Source organism: Mastigoproctus giganteus, chromosome 1 (assembly GCF_048544385.1).
Source record: "Mastigoproctus giganteus isolate SK-2022 chromosome 1, ASM4854438v1, whole genome shotgun sequence".
NCBI classification, from domain to species: Eukaryota; Metazoa; Arthropoda; class Arachnida; order Uropygi; family Thelyphonidae; genus Mastigoproctus; species Mastigoproctus giganteus.
In genome coordinates this window covers 6,996,486-7,019,438 of record NC_143575.1, presented here as the reverse complement: position 1 = coordinate 7,019,438, position 22,953 = coordinate 6,996,486, and the positions used below count along the sequence as shown (strand labels likewise).

Here is a 22,953-nt window from a genome sequence, read left to right as displayed (position 1 = left end):
TATCCAGAGTTTGCAGATAATTTAAAAGTTATACCGTTTATGATGGCATCAAGAGAACTTGGTCGTTCAGAACGGCTCGGAGTGACGCCTTATCGCCTTCTTTATATGGCCATGAAAATAATGAGACTAAGAACTCTAACTAAGCTCGCAAAAGAACAAATACAATCTTGAGAATAAGTCAATAACTGCATTGAAAACAATTTAGTGTTTTTGAAATTGATTCCAAATTCAACTTATTACTGGACACAATAAAATAGATCTGTTTGCAATGATCAGACAATTGGTTAAACCTATGATCGTTTTAACTTTGAGTGCAAGGGAAATTGGTTGGCCAAAATGCTAAAAATTTTATACAAATTAAAACAAGATGATTTGGATATCCCTGGCGAGCAAACAGAAGCTCTTAATTTTGTGGAAAAGGTGACATTAGATGAAGATAAAGATTTGCAATAAACGTTCACAATATTTCTTTAGATCCCTCCCAAGACATTTGCTATTTGACATGTCAGATAAAAACAGTTAATATAAACAGGATAAAAGCAGCTAGCTTGTATGCTTTTAACTGGAACGCTTCCTCACCACACACAATGAAATAAATGCTAGCGGGATAGAGTTTAACACAGGTTTTATTTAAATGGCAGACCAATTTTAATAACAAATTTATATTTCCAATGGAATGGAGTTATTTCAGTTGGACTGGTCACAATTTACAATAAAGAACTTGAGTTTCTAGATCCATTACCAATATAATTTATATTCCTGCACGACCACTACGTCAGAGGAGTTTACAATTTAGACAATGAATACAATTGCTAACCATAGTAGTTTAGTAGTTGTTAGAGCTTAAATAATGGTCCACTCAAATGTGTGTACATAACTGCTTGTTTTGTTTTGTTGCTGTTTGGAGCATTAGCAACTAAGGCCATATTGCTCTGGGGATATGCGGTGGTCATTCCCTGACCTTTCTGCATCCTCCGTATTTGGTTGCTCACGGGCTCGAACGAACCCCGGTCTAATCAAGAAGCATGTGCTATGCACTGCTGCTCTGCCCGCCTGGCTACGGAGGAGCCATGTACATAACTGCACTCTTGCATTTGACTACTAGGATACATTGGGCATGGGGTGCACTTAATTCATTTTCCAATTTCTAACCAATTTAAATATCAAATTCTAGTTAAAGAAGTATAGTTAGTCCTTGAAGTTGTCACAGACATTCTCTCAGGTATGCCAAGCTAAGCTTGTTACCTGGAATTCTAAAATTCTGAAGGAACTGATATTCGAGTGACACTCAAGTCAAGTGGAGACCTAATATTGGCGAAGTCCGGTTGGTCTGTAACAGATCAAAATTAATAGAAGTTTTCAGTTCAGTAAATGTGCTAAAAATATATTCGGTCGATTCAACCATTGTTCATCTCAGTTGTCCTGATTATTCACTGTATGATTCCTTTCGCTCCAAAGGTGGTACTTGTGCATATGTCCACTCTGATATTCTCTGTCAGAGACTTAGTAATTTGGAATGTTCTCTTTTCGATCTTCTTTGGCTTAAAATCTCTCTACCACATTCTGCCAAATTCATCTGTTGCCTCTATCATTCTCCTAACTCCACTAGCCGCGTGGAACTCTTTGACTTCCTCTCTTTGAAACTTGATTTTCTCCAGTCCAACAATTGCATCAACAGTGATGCAATTTTCCTTGGTAATTGTAACATTTACAACACCAGCTGGGTTCTGTTTTCTAGTCACACAGACCCAGCTGGTTGGGACCCTAAGGCTTTTGCAATTACTAATGAACACACAGATTGTTTATTTACCTACAAGCATAGCAGACAATCCTAACCACAGCCAACACACCCAATCTTTTTCTCACAAACTAGAGGATCACTCACAGTCAAGGTGAGTGATCCTCTAGGCACCTCAGATTACAACTTAGTGATTGTCTCTTCTACAATTGAGCCTTTACTTTGTGGCCATTCTCAACCTTGTATTGTTTTGCATTACAAAAATGCAAAATGAGATGATCTGCAGATTTATTTTCTTCTTTTCCTTTGCTGGATTACAGTTTCAAATATTCTGATGTCAACATTTGCTCAAATAGTGTCAGCGAAATTATTCTTGTAGGGATGAAATCCTTTATCTTCACTCCACCTTAAAATCTTGTCTTTTATCTAAACAGTTGTTTTCCAATAAATGTGATAACACTGTTCATGATAAAAATATTGCATGTTGCAATTGGCATGTATCAAATCTCCATATTCATTTTCTGCCTACACCAAAGCTCGCAACAATTGTAAAGCAGTTATTAATCAGTCTAAACTAGATTTCAAACAGATTAACAGTAGAAAACTTGCTTCCTGTCCAAATGATAGTTGAGCATTCTGATCTCTTGCTAAAGCTACTGGCTGCAACTTTTGCCCCCCCCCTCTCTCTCTCTCTCCCTCTCCCCCACCTCTGTCAAAACCAGATGGTTCCATTGCCATTTCAGCAAAAGATAAATCTGATCTGCTAGCATCCTGCTTTTCTTCCAACTCATGTATTTATGATCCTGGTAAACCACCTCCTACAATTTCCAGTACACTCCATTCAATGCCTCCTGTGATCTTCTGTCAAAAAGGATATCAGAAGGATTTTGAACAATTTAAATGCTAAGAAAGCTGCAGGTCCTGATGGTATTTCTCCAAATTTTTCTAAACCTGTGCTCCTGAACTTACACTGTTCTGTGTTGCCTTTTTTCTGTTTCTTATTACGGAAGTGTTTTCTCTTTTGCTTGGAAATTTGCTCAAATCCAGCCAATTCCTAGAAATGGTAACAGATCCATCCCATCTGTGATGATGATAGATTGGTCTCTGTCTTCTAACTTCTAATTATCGGCCCAAATGCAATTACTTCTACTCTTTCTAAAGCTATGGAGAAATCAATTAACTGCCAACTCTAAAACTATCTAGAAAACATCCATCTGATCAATGATCGCGGCCCAGGTGCCAAATGATTTATTGAATAGTCGGTCAGAACTTTATCATTGCGACTTGATTTGTCAATTGATAGTGCGGCTGTTTGTTTGATCCCTGTGCAATAAATTATTTTGAAGAGGCTCTTCCTCCTAGTGGTCTGGGCTGGGCAGCTGAGGTGATTCCTCAGCTGGCAGATTGAGCCTATTTTGGTTGGTTCTTTTTGTAATTTCGCGAGATCTAAATTATTGTGATATATGCCAAAAACGAGAAGGAAGATCCCTGTTCCTCCGGTGGAGGAGTCAGGAAAAGAATCTTCGATAGAGTCTTTGGAGGTAAGCTCTGAATCTTCGAGTGAAGATGAATCAGAAGAGGTCATGAGTCGACCGTCTGAAAAGAAGAGGATTCCGGAGGGGAAAAGTTCACAGGAAAAGACACGTACAGTTACGAAGAAGATTTCGAAACAGATACAGTGTAACCTAGAACCTTTTACCTTGCAGGAATTAGAGTCTTACAGAACCAAGTTACGGCTTTTTGTGTCAGCTTTGAATAAGCCAAGTGCACATGACTTGAATGTAGTAATGGGATATTGGGACAAGATGGTACTGTATGTGGAGTCTTTGACTATACGGAATGTACGGTTAGAGACGAAGCTGAATACTTTAAAGGAACAAAAAAGGAAAGCAGGACAAGTCCCTGAATTAAGATCATATGCAGAGGCGGTTAGTGCGAGTTTAGAAACCAAGTTGAATACTTTAATGGAAAAAGGTAAAGCAGAACAAGTTCCTGAACCAAGATCATATGTTGAGGTGGCGAGTGCAAGTGAGATTAGATCCAAGAATAAATCAGTTATAGTGAAGGCTAATGCGGAGAGATATAACACCAGTGACCAAGTAAAGACCGAGTTAATGGCACGAGTTGCACCGGTTCTAACTAATGTCAAGGTGGTGTCAGTCCGTCCCATACGAAACAAGAGGGTCATGATTGAAACTGCATCTGAGCTGGACGTTAAGAAAATTGAAGAATGCACTGAAGTGCAGAAGTTCGGAATGGAGGTAGAAAGGCCCCTTCGCCGACTTCCCAGATTGGTTATTTTTGACGTTAGTTCGGATGTAGATCGTGAGTCCTTTAATAACGAACTATGGGAAAGGAATTTGGTAGATGGATTTGACAATAAGGATCAGGTGCTCTCTGAAATAAAAATACTAGCAAAGAATAAAGCAAGGAATTCCTCAGGATATAACGTAGTGGTGGAGGTCTCCCCACGTATACGAAGATACTTGTTGAAATGTTCTAGAGTATTTTTAAATTGGAGTTCGCACCGTGTCCGGGAATTGTGGACTCCAACACAATGTTACAAATGTATGGCGTATGGCCATGTGGCCCGGCACTGTGACGCAGGCGAGTTCTGCAGTCACTGTGCTGGGAGTGGACATACATTCAAGTCTTGTACGCAGAGAGCTGAAGCTCCAAAGTGTGTAAATTGTTGGAGGAGGAGGATGCCTTCTGAGCATGAAGCTAATAACCGAATATGTCCAGAATACTTAAAAGCGGTTGATACCCTAAAGAGACGTACAGAATAGGATTAGCGGTGTCATGCGGGGGGCTTCTCCTCTCCCAGTAATTGGAAAAGACTTCTCCCAGCAGTGACTGGGGTCGTCAGTCACAGTGGCGTCAGTGTTGGGGTCTGCAGGAACCGGACAGGTGTGTGTTTGCAATGATTGTGAGTAAATTAGTAAGATCAATTGTATTGAATGAAATTTGTTTTATTATTTAGTCTGAGAGGTGTCAGACAATGTTTTTGCTAGATAGGGCAACCTACCTCCTCGCGGTGGGGACGGAAACTCGTGAGGGGGGCGGAGATGCCGTCTCCCCCGCGAGGCTAAAGGTTGTGCTCTCTTAATTGTTGCCATAAGTCAAGTTAGACTTTGTAATTGTTGTTTTTGTTAAGGTTGATCGACCTAAGAATTGTAACAAATAAACAGTTATGAAATATTGGTAGATGGGCTTCGGCCCAGGTGACCAGTTAGGAATAGCTTGAAATATGGTATGATCAATGATCGCCAGTATGGATTCTGTCAGCGTCAATTCACTGGTGATATTCTGGTTTATGTTACCCATCTATGGACAAATTCAATGGAAAAGTTTGGTGAAACTCAAGCAGGTGCTTTTGACATTTCAAATGCTTTTGATTTGATTTTGTTTGGCACAAAGGTCTTCTAAATAAGCTTCCATCTTATGGTTTGCCAACTGTCTTTTTTAACTGGGTATCCAACTTTCTCTCTGACCGCTCACTGCAGGTGATGATAGATTGGTCTCTGTCTTCTATCTTCTCCACTAATGCTGGTGTTCCCCTAGGTTCAGTTCTTTCTCCTACTGTTTTCCTCTTGTATATGACCTTCTTCCATTGACTGGAAATCCTATTAATAGTTTTGCTGATGACAATATACTGCATTCCACCTTCTAGTTTAAAAAACCTTGCCCTACACAAATAGCTTCAACTTCTCAAATATCCACAATCAATTACTTAAATGCAGATCTCCAGTTAATTCTCCAGTGGGGCAAAGATAAATTATTTGATTTCACTCCTTCTAAAACTCAGTCCTGCCTTATGTCTTGCAAAAACGATTCTTCTGCTCTTATTCTTATCTTTGATGACACTGATTTCTAGACAAGATCAAATACAGTCAGTCCTCGTATAGCACGATAGTTGCGTTCCTAGAAACCCTCATGCAAGGCAAAATCGTTTATATTGCACAACAGGCCCTATGGGAAAAATGGGGTTAGGTGCCGACCACCCAAGATTGAACACACATTTGTAACCAAAACATTACCAAACACAATAAATAATCGTAATAAAATACTTACGCATTTTATTACGACTATTACGTAATAAAATATTGCTAATGCTTTTACTTCTATCGTAAGCAAACTTGTTTTTTGTTTGAATTTCTATCCAAACAGATGACAGGCATTCCATCTCTTCCAATTCTTTGTGTCTTAATCTAATGAATTTAAATTACACTTTGAGTTGTTCCTGCTATGAAAGTTGTATTTATTTTCTCTGCATTCTTTCTAATTCTCGGTGTTGCCTCATTTAGGGCTGTAGCATGTGCAATATCACATGGTCTTTCATTTCGCTCAAAGCGTTTCACAATTTCATATTTTTTCTCTATCGACAGAGGCGGACTGGCCATAAGCCTTACCGGGGAAGCCCTGGTGAGCCAGAGGCCAGTGTGATTTTGGCCATAAACCATAGTATGAGGCCACTATTAATTTTCCCGGGTAAGAATTTTTGACCCAGTCCGCCTCTGTTTATCGATATTGCTTTTCTTTTTCTCTTTGAATCTGCAGTATCTTCACCAGGACGCTTCCTTTTCACACCTTTTAAGTATTTTACTCATTTTTAGGGAATAAAACACAATTACAAAATGAGGAGGCACACTTGATACACATAAACAAAGCTGCGCGCGTGTAGCAACTGAATAAACAACACCGTAAAGGCTGAGATACACTATTAACACTTCACATTTTACTAAAGCACATTTCTAGAGGTTACTACCATAAAACAATAAAAACAATTTCCACTTGCGTTTCTGCTAGTGGAATCTGTTATAAACTGGTAGTAAACTCGATCTAATTGCATTTGCGATTATACCGATAGCTGGAATTGTGTTGGTTTTTACGTTATTATGGTGAAATGTGTTTCCCCCTTCACCAATATAAAAAACATAAATACATTTTCAGAATCTTCTCTTCATTGCTATCATGTTGCGTTCGGTTGGGGCGATTCTGCGTTCGACTGCCATTTCTTGTAAACACAAAGGCGAATCGTGCATAAGCGAATTCGGTTCGTGTTATATAAGATATCGTTCCCCTATTTATAAATCGTGTATGATTGAATTCGTGTAGTGTAAACGCATGTTATACGAGGACTGACTGTATGTCCATTGGGGATTACCCTGATTTCTATTCTCTTCTGGCATAAGCACATCACAAAATTTTGCTTCCTCTGCGTCTAAAAAACTGGGTTCTCTCTTCTGCTCTCAGCATTTCTTTTCTTCCAAACAGCTGTTTACTCTGTACAAATCGCAAATCTGCTCTGCCATGGAATATTGTTTCCACATCTGGGGTGGTGCCCCCCCCCCAAAACCTCTCTCAAGCTTCTAGATTCCATTTAAAAGAGGACAGTTAGATTAATTAATGACTCATCTCTAACAGTCTCCCCACTCTGTGTCACAGATGTTCTGATTCTGCTGCATGCCTTTTCTATAGATACAGTTGAACTTGGCATGGAAATAACAAGATCACTACTGTAAAGAGCAAAAAGCCATAATGATTTTAGTTTACATGTATTCCCATACGATCGCTCACAGTTATAACGAGCGTACTACAAGGATTACCATACAAATTTTGGTAACTATTCAAACATGCAAACATTCTTAATTGCTCAGGCAGTCGAAAAAATCCAATTATTGGACTAGACAAAAATGAAAGGGACGACTTAGCTTTTATGATCACCTGCATCGGATTAGGGGTCTAACCTTTCCTTTCGGGGATGGGGGCTATACAATACTGCATTGCAATTCTGCTTGTAATTTTGAATTAGGGGCCTAACCTTGTCCTTTTGGGATGGGGCTATAAAATAGTGCATTGCAGTTCTGCTTGTAATTTCTGTGGTCACATTACCCTATTTACGGATTGTCTTGAATCCACTGAATCATAAATTTATTCCAAGACTTCTAAGAATTTTGGAAACAATAATTGTTTGTATGCAGATCACTTTACTATCATTTTAAATTAAATCAGTCAGAAATGAACCCTTCCTTCGGAAATATATCTACTAACAAAAGAAAGTCTCTCTTGATTTGAGAAAAAGTAGAACGTGGTGCAAAAAATGTTGAAGTGTGTAAAAAGTTTTCTTTGTACTCTTTAACAGTTTATTCTTCCACATTGTGGAAGAATAAACATGTTTACCTATCAGCAATGGAAAAGAACATAACCAAAAAAAAAAAAAATTAAAGTCCGAGGTTACAAACATCAATGAAGCATTGCTTCAATGATTCACTACAATAAAAAGACTAATTGAAATCAATTGTGTTTAGTATTAAGTGTATGATTTTAAAATTACAGACAAATAAATTGTTTAATATTAAGTGTATTGTTGTTTATACAAACATATTAATACATAAAATATGTAAGTATATACTAATATTTTTTTTCTCTCTAATATTTGTTTGGTTTTTAATCAATGTTTTTGTCAAGTTATTGAGAATTTAAAAAAAATCGGAGGTAGATTTAACTCATCACTGATATAGTGAGTAATGGTTATAACAAGGAAATTTTGTCAATGCTTCTTATAACCAAGTTCAACTGTACTACCATGGGCACTGTTCTGAATTGGCTTCTATAATTCCAACTCTCTTCCAAAGCAGTCTGAACGTGCGACAACCAGTCAATATCTTTTTACTGTCCAACTTCAAATTCAAAGAACCAACATTTCTTCTTCCTCATTTATTCATTCAACTTCCATTTTCTAGAACAACTTTCCTTCATACATCTTTCCTGAAAATTACAATCTACAGAAATTCAAGTCTAACGTCAATAAGTATTTTCTTTCATATTCTCAACATTCAGCCCATGCAGGGTACTAAGTACTACAGGTTTTAATGTCTTGTGTTTGGGGTTTTCATAAATAAATAAAAAAAATAAAAAGAGTAGAATAATAGTTGAATATTTTAAATTTAACAAAGATGACAAAATATTCACAGGCAAACTAGTAAAGAATATTTTAATGAATATTTAATGTGTGCACGCACATGCACAACACACCACCATTGTTCAATTACTAATATTTAAATTCTCAACTAATTCAGTAGTAAGTTGCAATTTTCACGAGTCTAAATTATTACTTCCCCTTCCCCCGAAACTTACTGATAAAATATATCTACGTTCACTTTATCCCAGAGCACAGCACTGCATATCCCAGTAGAATCTGCTACTTCAAGATAGCCCTACAGGTGGGGAAGAAATAAATAAATAGATACATATGTCTTATCTTGGCAAAAATAATCAAACAATTTCTCGAAGAGAAGCATATTTTTATACTACATTATATTTTAGAAATAAACAAGGAGTTACCTTTTATTCAGCCAGTAGGATTTCTTCTTTAACAAATCTATTTATGCAAATAAATTACAAAATGATACGTTGAAACAAAATTACATAATTTAAAACTCATAATGTGTTCCTCACTATTGACACACGGACAGTCCAACGCCCCAGGATCACAGCGGTGAACCCCAACCCGATCCCAGAAATATTAAACTTCCCAATGCAACCTCTAGTGAATGAAGACATTTTGTCATAAACGCGAATTTGGAATACGAATAAAATACTATTAAAATGCGATAAAACAATGAAATTAAAGAATTCCTCCTTTAAGCAGACTAAAACTTTGACTAGTGTCATGTTCACAGGGTGGAATGAAACGTGTGTTCAGAATCTTATAAATGGGAGATTAGTCTCCCATTGACCACGAATCAGATATGAGAAATGGACGACGAATGTTAATAGAGTTTTTTTGTATTTTCATTTCTAAAGTCTCGGAAATCAATAACTTAGTATAATTATGTTGAACATTTAAAATTTTGGCTTCATAAAATACAGGAATGTGTGGTTTTCATTTATCACATGGAATGCTAGTTCCGATGTGTTTGCACGTGATGCACAGACTGATGCTTCATGCTGCTTAACCCTCGAGTTTAAAATACATCTGGTAGATCCAATGTAAGAAGAATCACAATCCTTACAAGAATTGTGGTAGATGAGGTCAGGTGCTTGTTCGGAAGTCGATAGCACCGTGTGATTTTTGAGTGTAGCATATAATTTACGGACTGGTTTTGCTACTATTTGCATTTCTGTACCTCGAAAAAGGTTGTTAATTTGTCTATACCAGTGTTCAACATACGGCATCGAAATAAAATATTTTTTATTAATCCTGTCATTATTTTTGTTATTAATTATTTAGTCTTTAGCTACTAATTTAATGCTATTGATAGAGGTAATCGGCTATTCTCTATTTAGGACCCTCTTCGTCAGTTCTTCTATTTCTATCTGTAGGGCAAGTTGTGTGGAAGAGTATTTGAATGCATTTAAGAACTGGTTTAGCATGATTGACCTTTTATATGAGTATGGGTGGTAGCTACTATAGTGTAGGAACATCCCCGTATTCATGGGCTTACGATAAATACTGAAATTAATATTTTCGCCCTCCCTCTTAAGTGTAAAGTTTAAAAAATTTATGGACTTTGTTTCTTGTTCTATCTTCAGTGTAAATTTTAACCTAATGTGCATATTATTAAAAGTTTAGAAAACTTCGTTTGTAGTGTCATTATCCATTATAATGAGGATGTTGTCAAGATATCTTCCATAAAATGTGATTTTTGGTAAAAACTGCGTTAAATGTATATTTTCTAATCTATCTAAATACAACTGCGATATTAGGCCCTTCAAGTTTAAACCTGTAAGCAAACTGAAAATTTGTCTAAATCTTACTTTCAAATAAAATATAATTAGCCTCAACCAAGTAACTTAATTAGCTCAAATATCTTTTTTGGGCAACTTCGTACTGTTAATGCTAACAGTGTTATTGTTTAATAAATCAGAAATTACATCCAGCACATATATTACATTAACATTAGTGTATAATGAAACTACATCAAGAGAAAATAATTTAACTCCTCCTCCAATTTTACAGTCTTTTAAATTTGTATGTAAGGTATCATAATTCTTTATACTATATTTAAAATAAAAAAAAAACTCTATTAACATTCATCGTCCATTTCTCATATCTGATTTGTGGTCATTCGAATGCATGCACACCAAAGACTAATCTCCCATTTATAAGATTCTGAACACACACGTTCCGTTAGTTTCCTTCCACCCTGTGAACATCAACACTAGTCAAAGTTTTAGTCCACTTAAGGGAGGAATTCTTTAATTTCATTGTTTTATTGCATTTTAATATTTTATTCTTCTTCCTGTGAGGAATTTTTTAATTTCATTGGTTTATCGCACTTTTATCCATTTTAATAGTATTTTATTCGTATTCCAAATTCGCATTTATGACAAAATGTCTTCATTCACTAGAGATTGCACGGGGGATTTAATATTTCTGGGATCAGGTTGGGGTTCCCCACTGTGATCCTGGGGTGTTGCACTGTCTGTGTGTCAATAGTGAGGAACACATTATGAGTTTCAAATTATTTTAAATTATGTAATTTTGTTTCAACATATCATTTCATAATTTATTCGCATAAGAAGATTTGGTAAAGAAGAAATCCTACTGACTGAATAAAAGGTAACTCCTCATTTATTTCTAAAATATTAATAGAATGTAGGAAAAATTTAGCATATGCAAGCTCTCATTTATGTAATACTACATTATAATACAACTTCATTACCGTCAACTTCATATTTTTATACTACATTATAATACAACTTCATTCTGTCAGTGAATTGTTCCTACTGAATTCATTATATCAGATGTCTATTTTTCTAAAACATAATATGCTAAAAAAACCTTCTTAAAGCACAAACTTTTTGAATAGCCAGCATTTATCCATTCGTGAAAGTTTCATTAATGGTTTTATAGGGTACAATTGGATTATCATTTTTATGCACACTGGCTAGACCCATGCATCTCAATTAATGAATGGGCAGAGTACATTAATGAAACTTGTATCAGTTCTCACGTGCAGAATTTCCAAAATTAAAAACTTGCAATAACTGGAGTGATAATTTAATCAAGCAGAAAACATTACCAAAGTGACTTATTAGCATTAGCAAAGGCACATGATGCAAGAAAGCAAGCTCATATTGAATCAGCCAAAAAAAAAAAAACAAAAACACCCTTATTTCACCGATTCACTTACTCCAAATATTTGTCAAGTTCTGCCTTCAATCTATTTAAGCTATCAACTTCTACAATGACAGATGGAAGTTTGTTCCAGCAATCAACCACCCACTGGCTAAAGGCAAACTTCTGCACATCTATTCTACAACCATCTTTCCGCAATTTGGATTTATGCCCTCTCAGGCGATTATTCTGAGCAAGAGGAAGAATCCCATCTGCATTGAGCATGCTCAAACCATTCAAGGCTTTATACACCTCTATCAGATCACCTCGCAGGGGCCTAGTCTCCAGACACTGTAATTTGCAAAACTTAAGCCTTTCTTCGTAAGAGCAACCCTTTGTTCCATTCACTAATCTTGCTGCCCTTCTCTGTACTCGTTCCAACAGCTCTACAGCCTTCTTAAAATGAGGCCTCCAGACCTGTATACAGTACTCAAGGTGTGGCCTGACCATTGCTTTTTCAAGAGGATAATCACCTCTTTATCCCTGCTAGAAAAATTCCTGTATATCATTGACAAGATACCATGAGCTACTCTTGCACAACCGTCTGCACTGCTCAGAAAACTTCATATCTGCCTGCACAATTACCCCCCCAAATCATTTTCATTCTCTACCACTGTCAGTGTGGTACCACAGAGTTGATACATTACTCTGGGATTACTGCTTCCCATATGTAGTACTTTACATTTGTCAATGTTAAACTTCATCAACTCTTCGTGGACTAATGTTATTAGTGGAGTCCCTCAGGGTTCAGTGTTGGGTCCATCGTTGTTTTCTGTATTTATAAATGATATTGATGATGATATACCAGGCTTAATGTCCAAGTTTGCAGACGATACGAAGTTTGGCAGGGTTGTTAATGACAGTACACTGCTGCAACAGGATCTAGAAAAGTTGAACAGATGGGTTGAGAGATTATTATTATTATTATTAGCTGTGCGGTGCAAGGAAGCCTGAGGCTTATGCTGCATCAGCCAAAAAAAAAAAAAAAAATTACTGAGTTACCCTGAGAGAGAGAGAGAGAGAGAGAGAGAGAGAGAGAGAGAGAGAGAGAGAGAGAGAGAGAGAAGTAGAAGGGAATCACCAAGGAAGAGAAGAGCTGGATATCATCATTCTTCTCTTCCTTGGTGATTCCCTTCTACTTCTCTCTCTCTCCCTCTCTCTCTCTTAGGGTAACTCACGAATTTTTTTTTTGCTGGTGCAGCATAAGCCTCAGGCTTCCTTGCACCGCACAGCTAATAATAATCTCTCAGCCCATCTGCTCAACTTTCCTAGATCCTGTTGCAGCAGTGTCCTGTCATTAACAACCCTGCCAACCTTTGTATCATCTGCAAACTTGGACATTAAGCCTGATATACCATCATCAATATCATTTATAAATACAGAAAACAACAATGGACCCAACACTGAACCCTGAGGAACTCCACTAATAACATTAGTCCACGAAGAGCAGTGTCCATTGATTAACATTCACTGTCTTCTCCCACTCAACCATCCCTTTATCCATAGCAGCAATTTGCCTCCAATGCCACACTGCTCTAATTTGTGTAGCAGTCTTCCATGTGCAACAGTATCAAAAGCCTTTCTAAGATCCAAGTATATAATATCAAAGTTATTCCCTGCATCCAGTTCTTTTGTGACTGCATCATAGTATCCAATCAAGTTGGTCAGGCAAGACTTCCCTTTAACAAAACCATGCTGTGTCTGAGCTATAACTGAAGTCTTGTCTAAATGATCCTGCAGTGCTTCTTTAACCAGTGCCTCCATTAATTTTCCTGGAACAGAAGTTAAGCTCACAGGTCTATAATTACTTGTGTCAGCCTTTGATCCTCCTTTGTGAATTGGAGTCACATTTGCACATTTCCAGTCTATGGGTACCTCCCCTGAGTCCAAGGAAGCTCTCATAATTATGGCTAAGGGTTTGCTTACTTCCTTTGCTGCCTCCTTTAATATAACTGGATAGATCCCATCCACCCCGGGTGCCTTTCTTGTGTTTATCTTCAACAGTTTCTCCTCCACTTTACTCCCAGTTATTTCAAGATTCTGTAGCTTACTGCTAGAGTTGAATACACCTCTGGCATTCCCCTCGCTGAATAACTCCTCATGTGTGAATGTCGATGCAAAATATTCATTTAGTTTGTTAGCTACCTGAGCAGGATCAACAACAGCTGAACCATCTATATCAAGTGGACCAATCTGATGCATCCTCTTCCTTCTAGAGTTTACATAAATAAAGACCTCTTTGCTGTTTTTCTTTACATCCTTTGCCAAAGATTTCTTGTAAGCTGCCTTCGCCTGCCTAACCTCCTTTGTAACTTGGTTACAGACCAGCTTATATCTATCATAGGCTTTTGTGTCATATGTTAATTTGTATGTATCCCATGCATTTTTCTTCTCTGTCACATGCCTAATTAGTTCATCTGACATCCATTTAGGCCTAAATCTTGAACAATATTTCTTTGTTGGTATGAAAAGCCTAGTAGCTTCCAAGATTAATTCTTTGAATGCTTCCCATTTTGAATTTGCTGTTGGTAACATCATCAGTTGGTTCCACCGTACAGAATTTAAATACTGTCTCAAACCACCGTAGTCACCTTTACGAAAGCAAAAACCCTTCCCTTTACCCTTGATGGTAGTTACCTCCTTGAGTAAATCCCACTTCAACACACTGTGAGCACTGCCACCTAGTGGTTCCTTTATCTGCAGATTCTTGATGCATGAAGAATCACTACTAATAATCAGATCAAAAGTATTACTCCCTCTAGTTGCCTCCCGAACATGCTGCTGTAGAAAACAATCATCCAATAAATCCACAAAAGCCTTGCTAGTGTGTGAGTGACCAACCCATAAATTCCAGTTAATATTCGGAAAATTAAAATCCCCTATTATAAGACAAAATTCTTATTTTATTTTTAAGAAATTCTTATTTTGTAGTTCACGTGGCAGAACTAAAAAAAAAAAAAAAAAAAAAAATTTTTTTTTTAAATTCAAGTCACTACAGAAAACTTCTGATCAAAGTATCAGAAGTTTTCTGTAGAAGTCTGCTGTAATGAGTTCAGCTAATTTTAGATATGAACAATAATAGAACAAAATTTTTCTTATTGTTAGCAATAACAGCTGTTATTCTGATAGTTAAAATATCACTTAGCAGACTTGTAATAAAAAAGATAGGTTATTTTAGTAAATTATAATACTAATACTAGTTCCTGAGATTGAATAATTATCACAGGATAAATTTTAGGTAATCTTTTATTTCAACAGAGTTCAGCAATGGATACAACATTCCTCTATCTATATTATGTTACACAGTAACAAAGTATAGATAGACAGAATGCATAAGGCATGTCTGAAAAGTTTTAGGACTACATTCATAAAAAATCAAAATCTCAAGGAACAAATTTATTACCATTTAATCTTCAAAGTACATCTTCATAACTCGACACACCTCTTTGCACAGTTGTACAGCTTCTGGATGGCTCTGTGAAACTAATCTTGTGGAACTCTGTTTAACTCCCTCGTCACGCTGATTTGGATCTCTGAAATGCTGCCCCTTCAGGTGGGATTTCACTTTGGGGAACAGAAAATAATCAGCAGATGCCAAATCTGGTGAACACATGGAATGGTGAAGCACTGTAATACCCTTCCATGCAAGAAATTGCTTGATCATGGTCACATTGTGTGAAGATGCACTGTCATGAAACAAGAACCACTCACATGACTCAGCCATGTCTGGCCTAACATGTTGAATTCTTTTCAACAGACTGTCCATCACTCCTCTGTAAAATTCAGAGCCGATTGTCTATCTGATACAAATTCTTTGTGCACAACTCCTTGCCAATGAAAAAAAAAAAGTCACCAACATCATTTTGGTTTGAGATTTTTGGAACCGAAGTTTCTTTGGCCTCAGCGAATTTTCTCCAACCCATGCAGCTGATTGTTTTTTTTTTTTTTTTTTGTTTCAGGTTTTTATGCAAAGCACCAGGATTCATCACCAGTTATGAGCTTTTTTTTTGAAAAAAGCCTGGACCACTGTCTGCCATTTAAACCAAATGTTAACATTCGGCAACTCATTCCTTCTTCTGTTCCAAAGTAAATACGTGCAGTATGAAGTGTGAGCACAGTTTCCTTTTTTTTTTTTTCCTTTCAAATCTTAGCATTAGCATCTTCGACAACAATCAAATGCACAGTATCCTTGTTGATGTGAAGCTGGTCTGCTATCATTCAGGGTGACAGGCAACTATCTTCCATTAACAGCTGCCACACTTTATCAATGGTTGAGTCTTCATGAGACTGGAAGGGACAACCACTCCATGCATTGTCTTGAACATCTTTCCTCCCTTCATGGAACTGCCCGTAATAGCAAAAAATGTTAGATAGTGATAGCACTTCATTTCGATAAGTTACAGTCACCATTGCAACTGTTTCAGTTTCACTTTTCCTGCTTTAAAAGAACACTTTGTCACTTTGCTTGGTCCTTGAATCCATGATGGTGTGATTTTACTGTGCCAACTTAAATACAACTTTCCAATAGAATGCCTTTGTGCACACTGATGAAACTTAGCACAGAGCCAGTTCAGACTTGATGCTGAATAGTTTCAGCAGTGGGCAATGTATGGTGATAGTAGTATCATTTAAAAAAAAAGTAATTCCTAAAACTTTTCAGACACACCTTGTATGTCAATCTAAATTTCATTGCCATTCATTTTCAGTCTGTTTTAGGATTCATTTTGTGAGTGTTTGTTCATATAATACATTTTATTAAAACATTTGTAGTATCCAAAATAAACTGGATTCTTTTGTTAATATTTATTTTAGTTACAAATGATTGATGTCCTTGCCATTTCTGAAACATGATTAAATAAAAATTAAGGTTGCCTTTGGAATTCTGTTACAAATTGAGATATAATGTATTAACATAAGTTAGATGTAAGGTAGAGCGGTGGTGTTAATTTGATTAGTAGATCCCACTTTGGAATTTGTCATTCAACATCACTTATTCAGGGAATGGGAGGAGCCAAAACTATTCTTATCAAATTCGAACACTTTCAAGTATTTACCTCATTCACTGTTTTATATTTATAATCCCCTCCCAACAAAGTTGAAGCTATTTTGTTATTCTGAATGGATATTAACCACAGAGATGAACTTATCACTATAGGTAATTTTAATGCTAGTTCCAAACCATCAAATTTTAACTTTGCTATTATTTTGGAAGACTAAATACCTCTAAAGGTATTAGTTCAGCTTTACTTCCTTTCCCTCTCACAAGAAATGATGCGTGTCTTTGCTAATATTTCAACAGAAAACATTTCAATAGTATAACATTATGTTTGTATCTGATCATTTGGCTTTCATTTTTAATGCAAATCTATGTTAATGGTTATAATAGTGATAAAACATGCAGTGGTAGAATTTATACTGATTTACAGTTCAAGTGTTGACTATGGTTCATTTCACTTGAGACTATGTCAAAGATTGCAATTGAACAACATTGAAAATATTTTAAAAAAGAAATATGAGAGACAGTATATGTTTAAACACTAATTTTGAATGTGCAGCCCCCTGTTTCCTAATACCCTCAACCTTGAAAGATATTTCGTGTTTTAGTTTTATACAGGGTGTCTCAAAAATACACGGCATAACTTCAGGAATGAGTTCCTCATATGTAGACAATAAAATATTTTATATCAACATAGTTCCGGAAATGTTTGGTTTCCGAGTTTTGAAGGTCTGTCTATGACACTTAACTGTTCACATCACCTTATAGTAATTAGTATTAGCATTAGTAATGGCCGCATGGTGCAAGAAAGCCTATGGCTTATGCTGCACTAGCCAAAAAAAAAAAAACCGAATAAAACAATGATAAAAAAAAAATAAATAATAAACATTAATAAAAGAAAAGGAAATTAAACCTATCATCCTATGCACTTCCCTGACCCAAAGGTACTATCCAGATGACCTTTGAATTTCCCCAAACTGTCAGCCTCTACTACCCATGTAGGCAACTTATTCCAGTAATTTATAACTCACTGGCTAAAATAAAACTTCCTGCAGTCCAATCTAAACATTTCCCCCCCCCCATAACTTGAATTTATGTCCCCTAGTTCTAGCTTCATTTATAATCTTGAAAATTTATATTGTTCAAAATGTCCACCTTCTGCCTGAATACAGGTCTCACATAGACGTCTCATGGACTCGCGAAGATGATGCCAAATTCCTGGCATGTTTCATATTGTCTCGCAACCTGCCACAATTCAATTGCGGAGTTTCCGCATCAGCTACCAGAGTCGAATGACTTTAAATGGCCCCACAAGAAGAAATCTAGTGAGTTTAAATCAGTGAGCATGGAGGCCAGGCAGTCGGTCCACCCTTCTACTTCAGGAGTCGTAGATCTTGGTTGTCCTCTGTCGGCAGCACGAGGTGTAATGGTCCCATGTTCACAAAGGCGGCGATGGATACCTTCAAACGTTTTCCTGTCTGGACATCTTCATTCTGGGAACCTTACATGGTACAAACGATGAGCCTCCAGAGCATTGCCGTCCGCCAAACCATACATAAAGTGCATATACACTTACTCCTGATTTGAGTACATAGTCGGAACAGAAAACCACCAGATTCTGTCGGTACCTTGTGATAAAGGAAATCACCTGCGGGAGATAAGACATTCCGGTTAATAACTCAGGAACCAAGCATTTCCAGAACTATGTTGATATAAAATATTTTTATTGTCTACATGTGAGGAACCCTGTATACTTAGATTTTGGTCTACCTTTTCATATTAGTTGAACTGCTGACTGAATTCTGGAGCCAGGGAGTTTTCTAGGTCTTGCTACAGCGGTCAGTTTCTAAACTATTCTACTCCTGCCTGCTCCATGTATGTCAGAGAGATTACAATTTTTCCTCTTTAATTTAATTTGAAATGTGATGTATTTTGATTTTGTTATCATTCCCTAACTAATGACACAGGGTTTTATTTAAAATACTTCCTGTTGAAATTTGGTGTCTGAACTGGGTTTGCAATTGGTGAACAGGTTGTACAATCAAAAAAAAAAAAAAAAAAAACCACCACTGAAACCAAAAGCAGACAAACATTATTATAATGAAAATGAATGTAACTTTAATAAAAATTCACTACTAAACAGTATTCTATATGTCACCTTTAAATTTTATATTTTTATCCACTTCAAGAATTACATGAGGAATCATGGCGATTTCACATACTTCTAAGGAGGTATGCGAATTCTTCACTATGCACTATGGATGCACACATAATAAATTTTGTTACACTACTGAAACAAAAGTAAACAGATCACCAATGATACAAAATACATGATTTTCCAATACAGATGCAATATATTCCTTTTAAGTCACCATATATAAACGCTTAATATGTGAGAATAAAACAATGAATGTGTTCAGGGAAAAAATACTTTTGCAATGGAAGATTTAAAAAAAAATTAATAATAAAAAATAACCAATGATATATGTGAAATCTTTTTCAATTTCTCGCACATAATAAAAAGGATCACTGAGTTCCATTTTTTTGCCATAATAGCCACAGCTTGGCATATGAGCTGTATGTTAAAACAAGAGCCATATTATTTATTATGCATAATTGAACATGCCTGCTAAGGAGACAGTATCTATATTTTGGGATATTATTTGCTGTGTAATACTTGTGATCAATGCAAAAAAGGTGACATTTCTCCTTTTAGCATTGTCAATTACTCAGTGAACTTCGTACAGACTGCTCTTGCAAATTACAACTATGTACACTGGTCACAGAGTGTACTGTGTGAATTGGTGACCCAGTTTGACATGTAAATTGCAGTGAGTGAGTGAGTGAGTGAGTGAGTGAGTGAGTGAGTGAGAGAGAGAGAGAGAGAGAGAGAGAGAGAGAGAGAGAGAGAGAGAGAGAGAGAGAGAGAGAGAAAGATCCATTGTGTGGGTACAACTGATAAAATGTACATTTGATTACAATTGTGAAATTTTAGCTTAGTTGTGTAGAATTAAATTATTTTTTATGCACATAAATTGTCATTATTTATGGAGGAGAGCATTCCTCTTATTTCCAATACTACTTTGCTAAGTGAAGTTATAAATTAAGAGGAAGATATAAAAATTTATCACATAACTCCATATTTGCACTGCAAAATTCTAATGTCTTGCAAATCAGCATATACTTGCATGTAACCTTTTCTTTTCAACTAGCTTCAGTGGTAATCTCTTCCATAAACAGAGCTTTGTTTATGCGCACAAAAAATAAAATTTAATTCCACAACTGTAATCAAACACTTTTTTTCAGCCATTCTAAAATGTCAAACTGGTCACCAACTCATACAAACACTGAATGACCTGCTTATGTATTTATAATTTGCATGAGCAGTGCACATTATGTTACCAAGTTTATTGAATAAGTCACCTTAATACAAAAATAGGAATGTCACATTTTTGCAGGGATTACAAGAAAATTACAATATATAACATCCCACGATACGGATACTCTCACTTTTGCAGGTATGTACAATTATGCATAATAACCAACATTTAATCATATAGCTTATATAAATTACGCTGTACAATAGTAATGGCAGCAGAAACAAAACTTAGCAATATGTTTATCATGCATGAGAAACTGATTGAATTTCTCCAGAGTACAACTGTTATCTTTCTCATATTGGCTCTTCACATCCTCTGTTTTTCTTCAGGAAAAATTATAGTTTTGTCTGGCAAAAAAAGAAACAAATAATGAAGGACCCTATTCTGGAACCTAGATTATAGTCACACCCTGTATGGCAGAGCTATGATCCACACCCAAAGGATGAGCTCCCAACAGGTAGTATGTTTGCCAACCAAGATCAACTGGGGACTTACTTCCTTACTTCTACGTGGTGATGGATTTGGTTCCTGGCCAAGTGGTTTCTAATCCATCATGGATGATTCTGCAGCTCCAGAATGGTAGAAGGAGGTATGTGTTATGTAATGACTGCTCACAGCTCCTTTCTGTTTCTTTTAATTCTTTCCTCTCAAGGAGAACGCTGACATCTGTTGCCCACAATCAGCCAATGGAAAGAGGATAACTGATGGCCAGCTAGTTAACAGAAGGCAGTGATGAATAGCATTAGCATATAGCATATGATGCGGTGCCTCCATAGCCAGGTGGGCAGGAGCAGCAGAGCGTAGCACACGCTTCTTGATTAGACCGGGGTTCGAGCCCGTGCCCACCAAATAAGGAGGATGCGGAAAGGTCAGGGAATGATCACCGCATATCCCAGGAGCAATATGGCCTTAGTTGCTAATGTTCCTAAAAACCACATAACTAACTAACTAGCATATGATGCAAGAAAGCAGGCTTATTTAGTATCAGCCAAAAAAAAAAACCCTTCCAGTTTCACCCATCCATTCACTCCACAATGTTTGTCTAGTTCAGCCTTGAATTTATTTAAGCCGTCAACTTCCATAAACGACAAAAGTTTCAGGTCAGAAATTTGCTTCTTCAAAGAGCTTTCCTAAATAACTCCCGATTTATATACTTTTGATTTAAAAACTTCTCACAAATACGGTGTTTCTAAATCAGCAAATTATTCTGACTATTAATTGCTAAATCTCTTCAAATTTTCAGTTAGATATTACTTTGAACATTTTCTTTAGTTTGAATATATTATTTCTTCAAATTTAATTAACAGTACATTTTTCCTAAGAAAAAGGACTTGTAGGACAACATTATATAACATTTTATAGCAAGGTTAGCAAACAGTTTATATTAACCTGAAAGGGACAAGGCCTGTTTGTGTTATTATTTCCATAATGATGCAATTTTCCCTGAAGTAATATCATCACAAATATAGGTGGATAAGGTCTAGGGGCAGATTTCCAATCCTTGGACAACTGCAAAAGTGTTACTGGATCTTGGATTGGTGAATGAGCTACGGGTTGATATACTGATGAGGATTCTACACAAAAAACATTTTAAAATCAGTTATCTTGCAGTATATCTACCAAGAAAAACATGAACTAATATGTGAAAAATAATCTGACAAATATAAAATCATTTGCAATTCAAACTGCAGTGCTATTAAATTAATAGCATACTACTCTATCAAAAATTCATTTGAACTGTTTAGCATAAGTGAACAAAATATGGTTTATTCCTTACATATTTCATAATTTTTAAAATAGTCAGTCTCCTCAGCGAATGGTTTATATATCAGTATTATTAATAAGAAAAACAATTAAAACTGTAATGCAACCTACTTCTAAGACATAAATATCGCAATCAAAAAGTTTCCAGAATAGTTTTAAAAATGAGCGATGTGTACTTTTAAATTATTCTTTCAAAATGTCAATGAGCAGCAATATGTTTGCAAATGATTATAAAGTCAGTGGGAACAATTTAGGAAGCAACTTTGCACTACTATCTTTAGCACTTTCATCACAGTGGCTTGTATTCAATTACTGAAATGCCATGACAACTTCTTTGAAATAACAACTTTTCAATAATTCTTTTACTCTTGGCAAAAGGGGGAAAAAATGCAAAATGTGAAATCCGACAAATAAGGTGGAAGCTCTAAAGCTATTCTTCCATATGTGGTGAGTTGAATCAAAATAGACCTGTGTGCAAGAACACTGTCATGCACCAAAATCCAATCTCCTTGTACCCCACTAGCTTTTTATCTTCTAATCACATTCTCCAATGATGAAATACTTCAGTATGAACTCTTTAGTCACAATTTTACCTTCCAATATGAATTTAAACTAGATGGTCCCTTTTTAGGGGGACCCTTTCAACATCACTTTGTCACCACTCTTGTTCATTTTGAAATTTTCTGCCCTGCACTGATACTGATAACTTCCACTCTGACCTTTGCTATTTAGTTTGTAGACCATATAAAAAATCAGTTATCATAATCAGTTAAAATTTTCTCTAAAAACTAGAATTTTTAGAGAAAATTATTATTCTTTTAGAGAAATTCAGAGCATGAGGTATCTTGTACACATGAACATAGTCTGTGACTGTCGACTACCCATAAACTTCTAAAAATGTGAAAATTGAGTACTATAGTAGAACATCATAAATCTGGCATCCTCGTGG

At 36.2% G+C, this 22,953-nt stretch overlaps 1 protein-coding gene across 1 annotated transcript in view; it reads right to left on the bottom strand.

Moving 5' to 3' along the window:
* LOC150090520 (RPA-related protein RADX-like) overlaps positions 1 to 22,953 on the bottom strand; it is a 164,763-nt gene that overhangs the window by 106,427 nt on the left and 35,383 nt on the right. Inside the window, exons 5-6 of the mRNA XM_090378305.1 lie at positions 21,630 to 21,814; positions 8,879 to 8,958 (exon numbers count right to left, since the gene is read on the bottom strand). Of these exons, the coding sequence (XP_090234431.1) occupies positions 8,879 to 8,958; positions 21,630 to 21,814 (265 nt within the window). The remainder of the gene's footprint in view (positions 1 to 8,878; positions 8,959 to 21,629; positions 21,815 to 22,953) is intronic.